The 20,536-nt window shown below is 40.0% G+C and overlaps 2 protein-coding genes across 9 annotated transcripts in view; one reads left to right on the forward strand and one right to left on the reverse strand.

Annotated features, from left to right (window-relative positions):
- LOC135101655 (serine/threonine-protein phosphatase 6 regulatory ankyrin repeat subunit B-like) overlaps nt 1-20,536 on the forward strand; it is a 224,816-nt gene that overhangs the window by 187,559 nt on the left and 16,721 nt on the right. For 7 of the 8 annotated variants that reach the window (XM_064005990.1, XM_064005965.1, XM_064005989.1 and 4 more), the window contains exons 7-8: nt 3,813-4,029; nt 20,375-20,488. In XM_064005990.1, the coding sequence (XP_063862060.1) occupies nt 3,813-4,029; nt 20,375-20,488 (331 nt within the window). Of the gene's footprint in view, nt 1-3,812; nt 4,030-13,677; nt 13,831-20,374; nt 20,489-20,536 lie in introns of those variants that run through there. The other variant, XR_010269369.1, reaches the window with a different exon arrangement.
- LOC135101692 (uncharacterized) lies at nt 6,194-9,152 on the reverse strand. The gene is made up of 2 exons (XM_064006018.1): nt 8,005-9,152; nt 6,194-6,331 (listed from the first exon to the last, which is right to left on the reverse strand). Exon 1 carries the CDS (start codon nt 9,108-9,110, stop codon nt 8,010-8,012), a length of 1,101 nt encoding a protein of 366 aa, XP_063862088.1. The 5' UTR covers nt 9,111-9,152; the 3' UTR covers nt 6,194-6,331; nt 8,005-8,009.

Genomic DNA, 20,536 nt, shown 5'->3' on the forward strand with positions numbered 1-20,536 from the left:
AGAGCAGGATGACCATCAACCACAGCAAAACTGTGGTGATGCATTTCTGTACCTCCTCTGTACCAGTGCCCCCTCCCCAACTCTCAGTGGACCCTCACCCCCACCAGGTGGTCCGATGTGCCAAGCTCCCCGGAGTCACGGTGGACGACCAGCTGACCTGGAAGCAGCATGTCGCCAGCACCATAAGATCAGCTACCTACAGGCTGTACATGCTGCGCAGACTCAGGTCACTGGGGACGCCGACAGATGAGTTAAGGGGGGTGTATCTTACCTTCATCCTCCCCAAACTCATGTACGCCTCCCCAGCATGGTCCTCCTCCCTCACACAAACTCAACAGCTACAGTTGGAAAGTGTGCAGAAAAGGGCGTGCAGGGTCATCCTTGGCCCTGCATACACCACCTATGAAGAAGCCCTGAACACCCTGAGCCTGTCCAGACTATCCACCAGGTACCGTGAGGCTCTGGAGAAGTTTGGAAGGGGACTTCTGAATCATCCACGTCTCAGAAACATGCTGCCGCCTGACGCACCTCGCCCGGCCTGTGCCACCAGACACCAACACAAGATAACGCCCCCTAAAGGCGCCACGTACGGACCGGTACAGACTCAGTGCGATTCCCACCATGGTGCGAGCCATCAATCAATAGTCCCTTCTAGATTTGACTTACCTTTAGGATTAATGTCAAGTATTTCCCCACCCCCAATGTACATTTTCAGTTTGTTGACTGCCTAAAGAATAAACCGTTTATTATTATTATTATTATTACACACACACACACACACACACACACACACACACACACACATAGACAGGAGCCTGCACCTGCTCCTTGCATGGTCTTTATTTGAATAAAACACTTTATTTTTAAAGATTCTCCTGAGCAAACATAGGAGGCCAGATGAACACTGATTATTTCTTGGTCAAGGGTAACTCTTCTGCTGTGGACTATATGAGACTCAAACTGACTGAACAAAGGGAAATAAGGTAAATTATCAGAAAAGGAGAGTGTCTGGGTGCAGAAATTCTTATGGTAAGCTAATGGCAGCGAGCAGCCAGTTTTAACAATACATCTGGCATTCGTACCCTAGCTCTCTCTCTCTCTCTCTCTCTCTCTCTCTCTCTCTCTCTCTCTCTCTCTCTCTCTCTCTCTCTCTCTCTCTCTCTCTCTCTCTCTCTCTCTCTCTCTCTCTCTCTCTCTCTCTCTCTCCTCTTCTCGTTTATTATTCTTTTTTCTGGCATTCTTGTTACTTCTCTCATTTTATGTTGTGTTTTATCTTGCTGTACATTACAGTTGTAATCACAGTTTATGGATCTTCATTAACTGTAACATTTTTGGCTGTCTTGTTTTACTAATCTAAGGACATGTGTCTTTGAAAAGCCAATACAAAGATGACTAGGCAAGCATAAATACTTATCAGCATTTCCTTTCTATTTGGAAACCAGTGGCAAACTGTACAATTGTTCAGAATAGCCTATGATTCAGTACAGCCAATGCATGCACAACTTGTCTTCCTAAGGAAACTCAAGATCTCATCTGAGACTTAAATCAGTCTGTGGAAAAAATATAGTTGGTCACCAGTCACCTTGTGACTTAACTTCCCTTGCAGATTGTATATACTGTTATATTAGCATAGCATGACACAGTTACACTGAATGACAAAATTAAGATGAAGTTCTGAAGGCAAATTTCTTAAAGAGATGATAGGGTAGATAGGGCAGTGAATGCATTATCTCATAATTATGTAAGGTTTCCCTGCTTAGCTTTTAGCCATTTAGATCAGTTTTCTTTTAATTCTTTCCTTGAGGAATTTCCAGCATCCATGTGGTTCCTCCCCCCACCTCTCTCTCTCTCTCTCTCTCTCTCTCTCTCTCTCTCTCTCTCTCTCTCTCTCTCTCTCTCTCTCTCTCTCTCTCTCTCTCTCTCTCTCTCTCTCTCTCTCTCTCTCTCTCTCTCTCTCTCTCTCTCTCTCTCTCTCTCTCTCTCTCTCTCTCTTAGGCCAAGAAGGCTGGTTAAGAGAGGGATTGAGAAACAGAACTCAATAGAATAGTCTATCAAGTTCTGTCTCTCATTTCCATAATCAAGTCTATCATCCATGGGCTCAATAATGTATTGAGAATATTTGCCCTAGAAAAACAAAGGGTTATAGACATATTATGGTTGTACCATCATTAAGAGGGAAAATAAAAGCAAAGAAATTTCTAATTAGTCAAAATCAGTATGGTCAGATCACCATTAACACACAATATTCTAATGTGAATCATGTGTAACACAGGGTTTCTGTTTGCTCCCAAGTCATACTCTGATATGGGGATCTTAAAGCCTAATGCAGGGAGAGACTACAACAAGCTGCAGAGTAGGGATGTCAGGGGAGCAACCTTGCCATCACTGCCAACTCCACCACCAACATTGATTCTAGTTTAATAAGGGTGGGTTACAATCATTACTGCCATCACCACCACCACCACTGCCACCATACACAATGATGTGAATTTAATGAGATGAAGGGCAGGCTGCAGTTGCTGCTGGTGCTGCCACCACCACCATACACAGTGATGCAAGTTTAGTGAGACAAAGGATGAGCTGCAACTGCTGCTGCTACTACTACCACCTCTCCTCACTAAACTTACATCACTGTGTATGGGGATATACAAAGTGATGCAAGTTTATTGAGGGGAATGATGGGCTGCAGCTGCTGCTGCCACCATCACTACCACTGTCAACAGTGATGCAAGTTTAGTGAGGAGAAGGGTGGGCTGCAGTGCTGCTGCTGCCACTGCCCACAGTGATAACAGCACTGAAAATTCATCAGCTGTGGGTGTAAACAACAGCTCAGCATGTTTTTTTTATTCAATATCCTGTTGATGTTTTATGAACTGCTATGTATTTATTACCTTCAGTTATATGCATAAAAAATTAATGTTATAAGTAGTCTGGAAATATTTAATTTTAATTCTAGAGGGGCCTGCCTTTCAGCCAGGTCAGAACCAAATTCATTTTCTGCCATTGCTTTCATTAAAACTAACATGAATCATGTCTAACATGGGCTGATAGTGGAGCTGAATTCCCATGTCAGCAGCAGCCTGACTATAACATAGAATTTATTGAATTTAAATTCTCTATATTGTATTATGCTTCTTAAAAATGTATTACATTAAATAAAAAAAATTTGACCTGCCCCTCTAAATTTCATGTCATGGCTCTTTTGGAGTCCATGACCCTAGATTGAGAGCCTCTCTTTTAGAGAGTTTCAGCTTTGGGCTTGGTAATTAGCTCAGGTATTAACAGGCCCCTAGCAAAAGTAGATGTATAGCAACATTACTCCATACATCACATTGTCATATGAAAAGTGGGCAAAAATGTGATACATGTGTATATCAGCTGCCTGCCAGTGACTGACTAATCTGGTAAGGCCGAAAAAAGTATGCATATGATAAAAGGTCTACTACTACCTTAATCTCCCTTATCTCTCTGCTTGAGAGACCTCATATATACAGATTTCCTTGCATGGGCAGATAGCTCAGATGATACATACAAGTACATGGTGCTAGATTTTATACATGAATGGAAAGACATTCAAAATGGGTGATATAAGATCTTTAATGAAATAAACAACCTTACAGCTGTGTGAAGAACAATAAAAGAACAATAAAAATCATACAAAGTAAACATTTTGCACTAATTTAAAGTACAGGATTTGATTTAGTGGTCTGGTAAGTATGTTAAGTTCTGTAATTTTAGGTCTTTGAGTATCACAAACATTCAGTGCATTAATACATACATTTTCTAATACATTTTCTAATATTTATTTGCAGTGACTGGGCTCACGTAGAGAGGAGGTGCAATATGACCAGAGGCCAGTTCTGCAGCCACCTATTCGCAGCAGCTGAAAATGCAGATGTGATGGAGGTTGGTGCAGAAGTTGGAGCAATTGGCAAGTGTCGGGCAATGCCAAGGAATATTGCAGGATGGCTCTTTCTTCTTAACATGACTTTCATCATTCTGCTGTTGGAGGGCAACTATGTTTATCGAGTAAGTTTTATATGTCCAATTTTGAGGTTGAAAAACTGCATTTTAATCATAAGGAATGAGTGAGATATATCACAGTAGAGTCTCGCAATTAGGGTGCTGAGATTTGGCAAATTTGCATTTGGTGACTCAAATCTACTGTTGGCCTTATTCTCATTTGGTCATCTTAGTCTCCCTTTTAGCTATAATTCTCCTCCTCAGAGGGCACTAACTCATATTTGATAACCATATTTTAAATCTGATGAATATTTACCATTTTGAAAGCATTTTCTGACTATTCCTGGTCTTTTCCCAACAAAGATTTATAAATTTATAAATGTATCAGGATATTATGACCCTGCTTCTCAGCTGATTGGTTGCCATAGTGACACTGTCAGCCAGTGCAAGTCCTGTCATAAGCAGTAATCTACTTACTGTCAGTTCAGCTTGCTGCATTCTGCAGTAAGCTGGATCATGTTATCATATTATCTCATAATAGTAGTGCTAAGCAATGAAAGATGTTAATAATGTTGCTGTAATAATTATAGAAGTACATGAGACTTACCATGGGTCAGTTGAAATGTGCTTCGGATTTTGCGAAGCAAGCCACCGCTGCTGGAGAGAGCTTTCACATGAGATACACAAAGATCAAGGTACCGACAGACTTTAAAGAGCTGAGAGCCACCCACATGCCACAAGTTCCCGAAAAATGCCCGTCGGAAAGAGAAACACAAAGTCAAAAGCCCATCTTTCCGAAGGGTGGGAGTGGTGGGCATGTGAAAGCTCTCTCCAGCAGCGGTGGCTTGCTTCGCAAAATCCGAAGCACATTTCAACTGACCCATGGTAAGTCTCATGTACTTCTATAATTTTACTTCAGCAACCCACCGCTATTGCTGGAGAGGCTCCACATGAGATTTTAAAGCCATGTGGGTGTACTCTCAGAACTACACAATCCTTAACGTTCTCCAAGTGAGTGATTGAAAATTAAACAAACTAAATATGTATCGCAACTTCATTGTATGAAAAATCCTCCTCCTTAAACAGATATGTCCCTTACAAAAACATATAGTACATGTATAAAACAAACAAAATATGTCAATTGAGATCCAACGCAAATGAATAGAGAAACCTGTTAACATTACAATACAGAATCCAGTATGGCCTCTTGAAAAAAATCTGAAACCTGAGTGATCTCCTTATTATAGTGTTTAGCAAAGGTTGTCTCCTGAGTCCAACCTGCCTTAGATAAGATAATGTTAACTGGGACATCCATGGCTTTGGCCTTGGAAGCAGAGGCTGGTCGAACACTGCCAGCCGTGAATTTCTTAGTATTGATACCACAGTCGACAAGAACAGTTTTAATCCACCTTGCCACTGTATCTTTGGAAACACTTTTATGTGGCTTCACCACACTGATGAGGAGTTTCCCATTATCCTTCCCAAATTCCTTTCTCAGATTCTCCGTTCTGTTAATATATTCCTTCAAGGTATTTACAACACACATTCTAGAATCAAGTAAATAAGCATGAAACTTAAGCATTCTCACATTAAACTTCGGACGACACTGCTTAATGTTGCCCCCTAACAAAAGAGATACAGAATTGTTATCAACAATAGCATTGGAATACAATAATAAATGTAAGGTCTGTACTCTTGCAGCTTGAGTCAATGCCATAAGCATCACCAATTTCAAAGTTAAAGATTTCAAAGATAGGTCTTGTAATGGGCTCATGGACCTCAGCTTCTGCAATACTGGCTGCACATCCCAGGTTTCAGCATACCTAGGGCAAGAGGGTCTCAAGTTAAACACACCACGCATAAACCTATTAATAAGTGGATGATTCCCAGCTCTACATCCTTCCAACGTAATGCCTAAAGCAGAGAGAGCACCTCTTGCTGTGTTAACAGACTCATACCCCACCCCTCTATGAAATGTCTCCGAAAGGAAATTCAAAACACTAATTACAGATGTAGTAGAGGAATTGATATTCCATCTATCACAAAATGATGACCATCTTTTAATGTGTGGTCTATATTGCTGCATCGTACCTGGTCTCTACGATGCCATGATAATCTCTGTACCTTCTGACGATACACCTCTCCCTCTAAGTTGTTGCCTGACAAAAGACATGCCATCAGTTGGGTGTGGGTCATAATCGGGTGTTCTTCCGCTGATGAGGGATGTCGTAGTACATTTGTTTTCTGAGTGATGAGCCTGGGGGCCTTGATCAACATTTGCAGAAGAGGGCCCATCCAAGGTTGGGAATTCCACATTGGAACAACCATCCACCCCTTGGCTCTCTCCTCCCTCATTTTCTGTAGACACCTAGTAATGAGAGAAAATGGTGGGAAAAGGTAAATCAGATCGAAACTGGCCCAATTTAATGTGAATGCATCCACATGCTTTGCTTCAGGATCAGGTCTCCACGAGCAAAAACAATCTATTTGCTTGTTTAAGCGAGAAGCAAGTAAGTCAATGGAGGGAGTTCCAAAAACTACACACAACTCTTTAAAAATCTTTGGATTAAGTTTCCATTCATGTCTGTCATTAAAATTACGAGAGGCTTCATCCGCCAACACATTCTTCTTTCCTGGTATGTGTGCACAAGTAATCCATATGTCATTGGAAATACACCAATTCCAGATATCAATGCAGATAGAGTTACACACTAGTGATTTAGTTCCACCCATCTCATTAACATAAGCAATGGCTGTGGTATTATCACACATAACTTTAACATGGCAGCCTTTAAGCAAGTAAGCAAAAGATTGAAGGGTAAACAAGATGGCCTTGAGTTCCCTTGCATTAATGTGTAGGCAACTTTCTTCTGTTGTCCATTTACCATTGGTGGAATGCTTTAATACACAACCACCCCAACCTAAATCTGAGGCATCAGTAAAAACTTCAACAGAAGGAGCAGTCCGAATAATTTTCCGAACTTGCGTACCTACTTCAGAGATCCACCAACTCAGCTCCATTTTCATTTCCTTTGAGATAGTCATAAATTTGTCAAAGTTGCCCTTTCCTACCTTTAATGCAACAATTTTGGCCTTTTCTAAAATTCTGTAATGGAGCTTACCTAATTCAACGGCCGGAATGGCAGCTACCAACATGCCAACTACCCGAGCTACCTCTCTGATCTTTGCCTTATTTCTACTGGCCAAGGATGAACAACTTTCCACAATCTTCTTCACTCTACGAGCAGGGAGTGTGACAGTCATGGCTTCAGAATCGATGATGTTGCCAAGATATTCTATGCGTTTTGTAGGCACCAAAACTGACTTGTCCACATTAATACAAAACCCCACATTTTGCAAAATTTCCACAGTATCCTTTAAACAAGCAACACAATCCTCAACTGACTTGCTACACATAAGAGTATCATCTATAAAGGAAGTAATGGTGTAGCCTTTCAATCTCAAAAAAGAAAAAATCGGCTTCAAAAGTTTAGTGAAAAGACGAGGACCTGCAGAAGCACCATTAGGAAGGCAAGTGAATTGGTATATCTTCCCTGCCCATTTAAAACAAAGGTATTTTTGCTGCTCCTCTGCAATTTTGACTGAATAATAAGCATGCTTCAGATCCACCGAAGCCATGAAAGCGCCTGAACTGATTAGCCTAATTGCCTGCTCAAAATTTTCCATTTTGAAATGGATGTAATTCATGAATTTGTTGAGTTTCTTAAAATTAAGCACCAACCTGTAGCCACCCTCTTTTTTCTCTCTCAAGAAAACTGGTGAAATAATCTGGCCCACCTGTCTGTGAGTCTCTTTGATAACCTTCTGGCTCAACAATTTATCTATTTCATTAGTCATAATAACTTTCTCCTCATCACTAAATTTGTATTCCACTTCCTCAGAAAATAAATGAGTAATGTTCTGTTCATCAATCTCAAGATGGCAATGTTTAACAATGTCCAAAATGAAAGGATCACTAGTAAGTTTGCACCATTCACCAATAAGCTTATGAAGCTGACCCGCTTCAAAGTCATTCCTTACCTGAATTACTGCCGGGGATTGTAGTGTCCCCGGCCCCTTGGGTTTTTTGAAGAGGAGTTCCCTCTGTGATAAGAAGGGCGGCCGTCCCCTCTGGTGGCAGGTTTGTGTAAGCCGTAAGGTTTAAACCGGGTAGACATACCCCGGAAAGCTGGCTTCCCAAAGAAACAACGTTGCTTACCACCACTTAACTTCCCAAGACCTGGAGCTCCAAAATGGGAAGTCTTCTTGTGGGTAAACTTGTTCTTCAGCCTTTCGGCCTCCTCAATCTGTTTGGTAGCTTGAGTAAGATCATCCCCAAACAGTAAGCCAGTCGCAGGAGTCTTATCAGTGCATAAGTGCGCAGACTTTTGGTTTATCTCTCGTTTGAGGAAAAACCGTCTATTCATATTCAGTTTAAAGTTTGCATGCCCTAACAACCCCAAGGCACCATTAAGCATAGCCACCTCATGACCAATAACCTGATTCTGCTCCTCATTGGCAAACTTGTCCAGAACAGTAAGTGATTTAACCATAATAGTGGCAGCCTTAGTAATATCCTTACCAATTTCCTTCAGTCGGAAATCAGCTTTCTTTGCCTCAGTGGGTAGGGCATCCAGCACTTGTGAGTTGCACTCGACTGGGATAAGTGCCTTACAGTTTCTAGGACGTTTAGAAGCCTCATCTGCCAAAATCTCCTTATGGTCTTCCTCTTTCCAACCATGAGAAAACCAGTGATTCACCATTGCAGCAATCGGTTCTTCAATAGCTTCAGAACAGTCATCCATAGGCACATAGGCCTTAGCTGCTTGTAACAGAATACTGCCCGAAGGAGCTTCATCTTCGATCTCACCTTCTTCAGCACTCATTTCTTGTGACCTAAAGCCAGAAAATGCACCAGAGGAAGAAGGGGGAGGGGAGGCAGAAATCTCATGAGTACCCCCTAAGTCCTGTGCTGGCCCAGATCTGATGCCTGATGTGCCAGGCTCAGAACCAACACTTGCCCTGGCACCTCTGTCACTCTTAAGTTTATTCACATCCTCCTGAAGTGCAGCCCAAGCCTCCAAAAACTTGGATAACGTAGTATTGTTAACATCTCCAGACTGGCTAGCTGGTGGTCGGGCGTCCATCTTAGACACACGATCACTTGCAACTTCATCCTCCCTAGCAGAGGCCCCAGACCATTGGATATTCTTCCTCTTTTTATGCCTAGTGGACGAATAGAGTCGGCTTCCACAAGAATGTGAAGAACCGCTTCTTGGAGGTGTAGAATCCCCCGAGGAAGACATATTGATGAACCAAACTCCTTCACAACAGTACACTCTGACACCTGTCCCGCTCCTGAGAGATAACGGGAAAAAACACAGACAAAATAATCTTAGTTCAGCCCGCTCTTAATACAGATAACGGGATATAATCAAATCGAACCTTAAAACCTGCACCACGGGCCAGCAATCACAAAGAAATAATCGCGCCATGGCCGCTTGTTTACCTTCACCCGCTCCCAAATGTAGATAACGGGGAAAAACACCGAGACAAAGGCACAGTATAACACCCACAACACACTAGTAAAAAACCATAGACAATGAATAAATGAGAACCTGCTCCAAGTTTGAATAACAGGTAACACGTGTGCATAACCTCACCTTGTTCAACACCGTGTCCTCCCGCTCCTCATGGATAACAGGAAAGGAACACCAGGTACTCTTCCCGCTCCAACAGGATCACGGGGTAATAAAGTAAGGTAAAACAAAGTGAGTAAGGTGTAAAATAAGTGCCAACCCGCTCTGAAATTCAGATAACGGGTAACTAATGCCAAAATGGCAAACCGCCGCAGTAAGACAAACACGTCTTGCCTGTACCGAGAACAAAGCGTCACTGTCGGTACCTTGATCTTTGTGTATCTCATGTGGAGCCTCTCCAGCAATAGCGGTGGGTTGCTGAAGTAAAATTAATGAGATTGACATGCCATTTAAAAGGGCAAGAAAGAGAAGTTAGGATGAAAGGAGCAGATAGTACGTGTACAGCTGGGTTAGAGCAGTAGCTGCCAACATTCATTTCATTCAACTTTATTTTTGTCTTTTGGCATTTGATAATGACTAACTGAAAACATAATATTGTAAGCCACTAAATAATTCAAAACTCTATGTAAGAATTTTTGCAAATACAGCTCCAGAGCTTTGGGATGGCAATGCCTACAGAAAAAAAAAAAAAAAAAAAAAACAGACAACAAACAGTATCCTCCCCATAATTCATTCCTACATCTGACTCATTGGCATGGGTAGCAGCCAAAAGTGGCACTAGGTGGGAGATGGACTAGGAATTTGTACCTGTGGTGAAGTAATAGAATTTGGACTTGCAGGGATTTTTGTTCATATCTCCTGATGTTCTTCACTAAGATCTTTTTAAGTCAGGGAGTCTCTGTATAGTCTTTAGTACAGTAAATTTTTTATGGAATTGTTATGGTGAAATCGGTGAGGTTGATTCAGATGAAGTCATCACCACTGTACTCACCATATAGTAGTCTTCTCTCTCTGGTTGTGTTTAGTAAGAATTAGTGGTGATATGGAAACACTAGGTCACTAGAGTTTCTGTGTGTTTATAAGATTCACACATGGCTGTGTTCTGTGGCAAGATTGCCAAGCAAATGAGCCACACTCCCTAGCACTGCCAATTCCACTGCTGCCCACACCCACAACTACCAGCCCTGTGGGCAGCAAAAATTTTTATATATATTATCAGATAACAAGACTATTACTTCAAAAGAAAGGTTACAATTAGAGTAACAGTAATACTACATAGATAATGAAGAAAATATGTACATGTAATCTCTTCTATACATACATCTCTCGCTACATCCTCTAAATATGAATATTAAATAAATGTACTTGACATCCACATTTGCCTAACCTTAGCACCCCCCAGGCAGAGATGAGGAAAAAGGAGGAGGAAAATTTAATACAATAATAATAATAATATTAATAATAATAACAATAACTAGCTCTAACATCGCTGTGAATTATTTCTACAGTATTGAGGAAAGGATCAAGGACTTCAAATTTATTGCTGTGTCTCTCCCACACATTTAAACATGGATCCATGAACTTAAGGACAATTTGGATTCCCTCAGAGATGCTTGAACCATCATGGTGTCTCCCCCTTTTAAGGTGATAGGAGCTGCATGCTTGTGTCATTCAGTTATTATTTCTGCTTTTGAGACTAATAACTTTTCCCTAATCTTTTTATTCACATCTATGAAGACTCACAAATGCTGTATGGTAAAGTCATCTGTATAGACAGGCTTTGGAGGACCTGCCAATAAATCATATGGCAATCTCTTACCTACACCATAAACTATGTAATATGGGATTTACATGGTAGATTCACCCACTGAACCATTTATGCAAGCTGCCACATCTGGAATTCAGCATTCCCAATCGTTGTGCAAGCTATGAACAACCTGTCAGAGAGGCTCAAGAATCTGCCAATTTGCCCTCTCCACTACATCATTCAAACTTGGGTGATAAGCTTTGGTGAACATCTATTGGATATTATGCTATGAACAGATCTTTGTTTACAAATTATTTTAACCTTTCTTTGTCATTACCACTAAGGTGTGGTGTAAGGACAGAAAGGATGAATGACTGGTGCATGAACAAATGCAGGCACTGTCTTAGTTTAGACTGGTGCCAAAACTGCTAAATGTGAGAAGTCGTCCACACCTTGCCTCACAGCTCAGTGGTAAAGGGGCCGAGTCTGTATTGGCCACTATGGCTGGCATAATTTTGAATCACACTAGAGGCTGGTCACCTCTGGGATTTTTCCACTGACAAGTGGGGCAGTTACTTTCTCCCCAGACCAGGGAGATGGGGGGATGTATGGTGTGTAAGGTCACAGTCTTATCCAATGATTGGTAATAAGGAGCTCTGAGCTCGCTTTGTGGTTGTGGGTCAGCTTGTGATCAGGCCTTGGTGAATGGTGAATTACACACTAAAAAATATTGGAAGCCTAGAAGACTCTTTGGAAACTGTAGGAGATCAATAGCAACTACATCCCACGGTTGTTCAAGTGGTGGATAGCCTATCATGGACACTGGGCTAGAAGTTAGCGCTTTATGCTTAGTGTAGCTGATGCAATGGGCAACATAATTTAACAAATCAACTCTCATTTGAGGCCAATAATATGCATGAGGGACAGCAGCCAGGGTCTTATTGCTATAGGATGGTCATGCACGAGTTGTAGAATTACTGGGGTGAAAACCTCCGGAATAACAAAAAAGATCTTTGGATCCATCCCCCTAAGGCCGTTGTCTGCATAATACATTGTTTAATGATAAAAAGAAATGTGAGAAAGATACATTTAAAGAAGGCAAGGTGGAGAGGTTGCTTGATTCCAGGGAATAGACTACTTTTCCCCATGCCTCATGTTTGTGCATCTTGTTTCAGAAGGGAAAAATTCTTCAGTGGTACTGTTTAGGAGACAGCACCCATAGAAATATTTTGTGATAGGGCATCCACAACCACATTTGGACATCCTGGGAAATACCTAAATTGCAAAGAAAATTCTTGGATCATCAAATACCAATGAGCAAACCTCCTGCTGAAGTTTCTTCCCTTTAGAAGGTTAATGATGGCTATATGGTCAGTGATTGTAATGATGAGCAGAGCAAGTAGAAGGATTAGGTGAAAGTGACAAGGGGAGTCTTCTTGGCTTGTTGATATATTTATCCAATATTGGATCAAAAGCCTTAGTTTTCTTCAACCTGTGGGAGGAGATATTCTCAACTCTTGATTTCTTCTGCTGCCCAGTAGTAATGTCAATTTAGCGCTTTTTAGTGACCAGTTATGTACATATCCTACTGCATGTATATTGTGTATCTTTCCCATTACTGCCCAGCTATCCTCTCTCACTTTCACTTACACCATGATCACTTTTGCATTAACAACATCATCATATTTTCACCATGGCCCCTAAGACATCTTTCAAGAGGAGGAGGCAGTTGTCACCTGTCAAAACGATAATTACTCACAGTGAGGTTTAAAACACTGGATCAGGGGGTGCTGTGAACTTATCATTAAACCCAGCTATGACCTCACTGAATGTTTCCCTTTGTGTCTCACAACACAAGGGGGCAGTCACAGCCTGCCTTCTAAAGACAACTCTCTTCCTTCACACAAAATTACAAGCACCTAATTACACACACACACCCTTCACTGAAAATTAAAAATTATCATGGTTACTCCTACACCAGCCTCAGAGTCCCCATCTAGGGAGGGGACTACAAATCTCCCCAGATCAGACTGCTCTTCTGATATCAACCCTAAGTGTCTTGACACCCACGTCTACTTTTTCTTAATTAACTCCTTTACTAAACCTCATCTTCTTTTGCTTCCTGTCTGAGGCAACTGACAGTAGCCTCTTTTCTGTTCCCTCCTACGTTCTCTATCTGCATTTTCAATCCAAAGCTGGATTTTGCATTTATGTGCACAACAACTTAACCTGCTCTTGTGCCCATGCTCTTGAATCTTCCAAGTTTTCCACCATCTGGCTACGAGTGCAGAGTCATTCTCAAACTAAATTTATCTGTGCTATATACCTCTCACCTAACTCTTCTGACTATAAGAAATTCTTTGACTACTTAACTTCCAGAGTGGAGCACATTCTGACCCTCTTCCCTTTTGTGGGGATTTTTTGCAGAGATCTCCATTATTGGAGACTTCAGTGTTCACCACCAGCTTTGGCTTTCCTCTCCCTTCACTGACGATCCTGGTGGACTAGCCTTCAACTTTGCTATCCTCCAAGACCTAGAGCAATTGGTGCAACACATTCGTATTCCTGACCTTCTTGGAGGTACACCAAACATTCTTGACCTTTTCCTAAACTCTAATCCTTCTGCTTATGCTGTCACCCTATCTTCTCTGTTGGGCTACTCCAATCACAATCTCATATCTGTATCTTGTCCTATTGCTCCAGTCCCTCCTTAGGATCCCCCTAAGAGGAGGTGCTTCTGGTGTTTTGCCTCTGATGATTGGGGGTACCTGAGGAAGTATTTTGCTGATTTTCCTTGGAATGACTACTGCTTCCTTGTCAGAGACCCATCTCTTTGTGCCAAGTGCATAATAGAGGTGTTAGTGTCTGGCATGGAGGTGTACATTCCCCACTCTTTTTCTCAACCTAAGCCTTCATGCCAGACACTATCACCTCTGTTATGCGCTCAATACAAGTAGTCACAGCCTGTTCTCATGCTATACATGATAGAGAGGTGGCCCATAAAAGGTACTTAAGCCTTCCATCACCAGAATCTTGTGTTCTTTATATTTCTGCCCTTAACCATGCCAAGTCTGTTCTCCAACTAGCCAAAAACTCCTTCATTAATAGAGTGTCTCTTTCAAGATCTAACTCCCCTCATGACTTCTGGCATCTAGCCAAAAATATGTCCTATAACTTTGCTTCTTCTTACCCTCCTTTATTTCAACCAGATGGCACCACTATTATCACATCTATCTCTAAAGTTGAACTCTTCCTTGGATAATTCAGGGCTTGTTCCTCCCTCAACTCCACCCTCTGACTACTTCATGCTACCTATTAAAATTGTTTGCAATGATGATTTCCATGCCTTCGCTGGCCTAAACCCTTGGAAGGCTTATGAGCCTCATGGGGTCCCTCCTATTGTTCTCCAAAAACTGTGCCTCCATGCTTGCACCTTGCCTAGTCAAACTCTTTTGTCTCTATCTGTCAACATCTACCTTTCCTTCTTGTTGGAAGTTTGCCTACATTCAGCCTGTTCCTAAAAAGGGTGATCGTTCTAATCCCTCAAACTACCGTCCTATTGCTTTAATTTCCTGCCTATCTAAAGTTTTTGAATCTATCCTCAACAGGAAGATTCTTAAACACCTATCACTTCACAACCTTCTATCTGATCGCCAGTATGGGTTCCATCAAGGCCTCTCTCCTGGTGATCTTCTGGCTTTCCTTACCGAGTCTTACTCATCCTCTTTTAGAGATTTTGGTGAAACTTTTGCTGTTGCCTTGGATATATCAAAAGCTTTTGATAGAGTCTGGCACAAAGCTTCAATTTTCAAACTACCCTCTTATGGCTTCTATCCTTCTCTCTGTAACTTCATCACAAGTTTCCTTTCTGACCATTCTATTGCTGCTGTGTTCACTGTTCTTCTAAATCTATTAACAGTGGTGTTCCTCAGGGTTCTGTCCTGTCATCCACTCTCTTCCTATTATTCATCAATGACCTTCTAAACCAAACTTCTTATCCTATCCATTCCTACGCTGATGATACCACCCTGCACTTTTGCACATCTTTTCATAGATGTCCAATCCTTCAGGAAGTAAAAATTTTACACAGGGAAGCCACAGAACACCTGACATCTGATCTTTCTAAAATTTCTGATTGGGGCAGAGTAAACTTGGTATTGTTCAATGCCTCAGAAACTCAATTCCTCCATCCATCAACTCAACACAACCTCCCAAACAACTATCCCCTCTTCTTCAGTGACACTCACCTGTCCCCTCCTTCTACATTGAACAACCTTTCTGTCCTTTACTTACAATCTTTCTGTCCTTTACTTACAATCTTACTTAGTTTCTGTCCTTTACTTACAATCTAAACTGGAAACTTCACATCTCATCTCTAGCTAAAACAGCTTCTATGAAGTTAGGCGTTCTGAGACGTCTCTGCCAGTTTTTCTCACCCCCCTAGCTGCCAACTCTGTACAAGGACCTTATCTATCCATGTGTGGAGTATGCTTCACATGTATGGGGGGAGGTTCTACTCATACCACTCTTCTAGACAGGGTGGAATCAAAAGCTTTTCATCTCATAAACTCCTCTCCTCTAACTGACTGTCTTCAACCTCTCTCTCTCATCACTGCAATGTTGCATCTCTAGCTGTCTTCTACTGCTATTTTCATGCTAACTGCTCTTCTGATCTTGCTAACTGCATGCCTCCCCTCCTTCCGCAGCCTTACTGCATAAGACTTTCTTCTTTCTTTCATCCCTGTTCTGGCCACCTCTCTAATGCAAGAGTTAACCAGTATTCTCAATCATTCATCCCTTTCTCTGGTAAACCCTGGAACTCTCTGCCTGCTTCTGTATTTCCACTTTCCTATGACTTGAATTCCTTCAAGAGAGAGTTTTCAAGACACTTCGCCTTCAATTTTTTACTACTGCTTTGGACGCTGTTCTGGGACTGGCATCTCAGTATTTTTGATTTTTTTACTGGATTTTTGTTGCCATTGGCTAAAAAAAAAAAAGAGATATGGTAGAGACACACATAAGCATGTGAAGAAAGCTGTTGACTTGTAAAAATGCTGTGTGAAACACTTCAAAGGAAGTATTCTGCATCTGCTGTGGTGTAAGACCTGGAGAAGGTGTGGAATAAGAAAAAGTCTCATTATGAAAAGTCAGCCTATGCTGTCAGGCCTTGCTGTGGAAGTTTGTGGCCAGCTGTGCTATGCCTAAGCTCCTGATTTTCCATGAGACTATCCCTTTCCTTAGGTACTGTTTTGAAGATATCTTGCTGCTCCTAGGATATGTCAGTATACACTATTTTCAGTTCTCTACTGTCCTTCAACTTCCTTTTTTGTTGGGTGTATGACATTTGTTGCATACAGTATTGTTGGCAGAACTAAGTTTTTCCAATGTTCTTTTCCTGTTGTGGCTTTGTGGGAACTTCTTGGGATTATTGAAAAAAGTTAGGTCTGCTAGTTTTTGCACCTTCTCTTTTATGTTTCAAGTATCCTCCAAAGTAGTTTCTGTTATTTACTATATTCATTCCTTGATATTTTATGCTTTACTTTGTTAATTTTATATTAATTATTGGATTTTTTAAGCCTCCTTCTTGTATCTTCTGTATGATCATGCAAGTTACTTATTTAAATAGAGTGGTAGAGCTTGTGCAGCCCAGTCTGATGCCACTGATTATTTCTATACTGGTTTGCAAGATCTTGGTAATGTTTATTTTTTGTTGTCTTTTTCATATATGATAAGTATTGTTTTGATTATTGTGGGATGTACTCTGGATTTTAGTAGTGCTTCAATGATTTTTTTTTTTTCTCTCATTTTATGGAATCAAATGCTTTAGTGAAATCTATTGCAGTGGCAAAGATGGGTGTCCTCGTCTTGTAGTTTTCTTTCAAGTAGTATTGTAATATAAATAAGTTGTCCTGAATTCTTCCTTGCATGATTTTCTTTAATTTTGTTGTTGCTTCTTAGGTAGTTCTTAATTTTGACCTTTATTATTGTCATAAAAATTTTGTCTGAATAACTTGTCAAGGCAACAGGGTGGAAATCCCTTGCTTCTTTTATATTTTGTGCTTGATGGATTCCACTCATTTCACCACTTCCCATTATATTATTGAAGCATTGTATGTTGTTTTGTATATATGTTTAATTTTCTATTGGAGCTTTATATAGTTCTGGTGTCATTCCATCTTCTGCTGCTTTCTTTTCTTTCTTTCTTTATTTATTTATTTGTTTATTTATGTATATGTTTATTTATTTTTTATTTATTTATCTATTTTATTTATTTATTTTTATTTGTTTATTTATTTTTTGCTGGGTTGTCACTTCTGTTGCTGTGTTCCATGATTTACTCATGGGTAGAAAGTATCTATGTATTCTCTTACTTCTCTTGGTACATTTAGGCTGTGGTTCATTCTTGTTCTGTGTACCTGTCATAATTATTACAGCAATTGATTTTAGTTTCTGTTTTTGTACTACATAAAATCTATAATAATACTCATTATGTTTCTGATATATCCCTTTTTCTGCTGGCTCTCTGTCTGCTAATACTTTTCTCTCTGCATTGTAAATTTTTACACCAGTTGTCTTGTTATCGTCCCTTTCTTTTACCCTCATAATTTGTTTTCAGAGTTTAGTTTTATCCTGATTTTTCTTGATTTCTAGTGGTAGTTTCTTTTTGTGCTTGAATATTTCTCTTACTATTCTTTTATTTATTTTATTTTATTTATTTATTTATTTATTTATTTATTTATTTATTATTTTTTTATATTTTTTACGAGTACAAAAGCTTCTTCCCACTGCTCTCTTTCTGTTTGTGTATTTCTTTTTGTTCTGTTGAGTTCCTTTCCCAGTTTATTTTCCATTCAGATCATTTGATTTTATCCATGGAGGCTCTTTTTCCTTGGATAATTATTGTCAATTTTCCTTTTGCAAATCTTTTTCATGGTTTCATCTGCATATTTCCCTATTTGGTTATCTAGTGCCTCCACTTGGATAATTATTGTCAATTCTTCTTTTGTAAGTCTTTTTCATGGTTTCATCTGCACATTTCCCCATTTGATAATCCAGTGTCCACATCTTGGTTCTTTATTTTTTCTTTGAAACATTTTGCATAGTATTCAAGGGACTGCTCATTTGTTTTGTAATAACCTATATATTCCCAGTTGGTTTTGTGAAGTTCTTTGTGTCTTGACCATGCATTGTATTTCCATCATATTATACCATACAGCAGAGTGATCTTGATCTTGTTGTTACAGGTGATTCAGGGTTGCTCCTGATCTAGGCTTTTGGAATAGCAACTCCTATAGAGAAAAAAAACAAACAAGTAGAACAACAGGAAAAAAAAAAAAAAACTAACTGTATCCTCCACACTAACTGTCCCTACATCTAGCACAATATATTTTCTCCAGGAACTCCTTCACAGCCTCAATCATCCTTTCATTTTTCTCTCTACACACTCCCAACAGCAACATCACCCCTTCTCTTCCTGTCTTCTCCACTCTTTCATTCCTGTTATGCCCTAACTCAGTCAGAATCACTTGCATTATCTTTTCCTTTTTCTTTCATAGCTCTGACACTCCAGCATCACATGTTCCACTGTCTTATCCACTCCCATGTTGCATATCTAGCACACTTTGCTATGGGACTCAGACCATCTATAATTTCTTACATTCACATCCATATACTATGCTCTCACCTGGAAGAAATCACCATCCAGGCTTCCCTCATACCACATTTCATACATCAGGGCCTCTTTTTTCTTTTAATAATCCAGGGTTCCATCTCATTTTTCCATTCATTCAGTCCCATACACTTCACTGTTCTCTCTATCTCACTTTTACACTTTCTCACATCCCACTCTAATCCCTCTCTTTCTATCAATCATTCTCCAGTCATGCAGAACCTGTCTCCCTTCAGAAGGTGAGTACTCATACCCAACTACCATCCCACTCTTCTGTACCATCTTAACACACTTCTTCCTCCCCTTGCTACAACTTAGAATCCATAGGTAAATCTTTCTCTCCAATCTTGTATTCTCCATTTGCTCCAGTCCAGCTTTATATCTCAGGGTTGCTTTCGTATACCTTTCCCTAAAAGTGCACCATTCCATATCTTCTCTCAAAGTTTCTACCACTACATATCTTGGTGCATTCAGTGCCACCCTTGCTACCTTATTCTGTTCCACTTCCAACTTCTCTGATTCACTTTCATTCCACACATTCATATTCATACATATGCATACACATCACATCTGTAGATAAATAGATAATCCCATATAGGGTGATCCTGACATAGTACCACACACTCATACACACTTCATTCACACTCTTATCCGTCTCAGCTTCTGGTGGAAGAGGGTATGTAGTAGTCTGATGAATCACTTTATTACAGCCTAAGAGCTGTAATAAGAGTTGTACAGCTTGCCAAATACATCCATAGGAAGGCCTGACAGTATACACTGGGTAAAAAAAAATAAATAAATAAATAATAAAAATAAATAGCAATGAAATGAAAGAAAAAAGGAAAGTGTGTAAAAATGGAGTGATGGACTAGACTAAATATAGACCCCTTCTTTTAAACATTATATATCTTTGTAGTCAAGTATCAAAGTAGTGATGCATGAAAAATTTTAAGAATAAGTTAGGAATGTAAATATTTGAGATGAAAAATAAAAAGTCAACAGTGAATTAATTATTCATGTGGCATAGTTGCCAGATATCACCAGCAGATGAAAAAAAAATTACAAGTTGCAACATCACTTAATATCATGAATGCATCTTTTAGTGAGGATTTATGATTAGTGTATTGTGTTATTCATCATTTTAATTTTACTTATGATTTAATTTTCATATCCATATATTAAGCAGAGGTCCATGTTGAAGGGATATTACTCAGACAAGATATCACATTTTCTCTGTGTAAGAATGGAAATATAGAGGAGGAGGTTCCCAGTTGTCTCACTCCTTTTTGTTTCCTTTTATGATGCACAGGGAATATAGTGACAATATTCTTTTCCTTTAACACAAGAGTGAATAGAAATCATATGCTAGTTATGATGACCCTGTGATAGATATTACAAGATTATGTCCATTATACCATAACAAATGCCTATGTACATATTGACTTGTTCTTACAGCTGAAGCGTGAGTACCTCAGCATGGACAATTCACTGAGAATTGTGGAAGTCATCTTAACTGTCATCCTGCTTATGCCACTTGGAGGATGTGAAGTGAATTATCAAGTGATACATGTAAGGGATGAATCAGCTTATTTGTTACTATGACATATTAGCATGTGT

Source organism: Scylla paramamosain, chromosome 1, assembly GCF_035594125.1.
Source record: "Scylla paramamosain isolate STU-SP2022 chromosome 1, ASM3559412v1, whole genome shotgun sequence".
Classification (NCBI taxonomy): domain Eukaryota; kingdom Metazoa; phylum Arthropoda; class Malacostraca; order Decapoda; family Portunidae; genus Scylla; species Scylla paramamosain.

Bases quoted from the DNA above. Each gene is read 5' to 3' on its own strand.
- LOC135101692 (XM_064006018.1), bottom strand. From the start codon at position 9,110: ATGGACGCCCGACCACCAGCTAGCCAGTCTGGAGATGTTAACAATACT.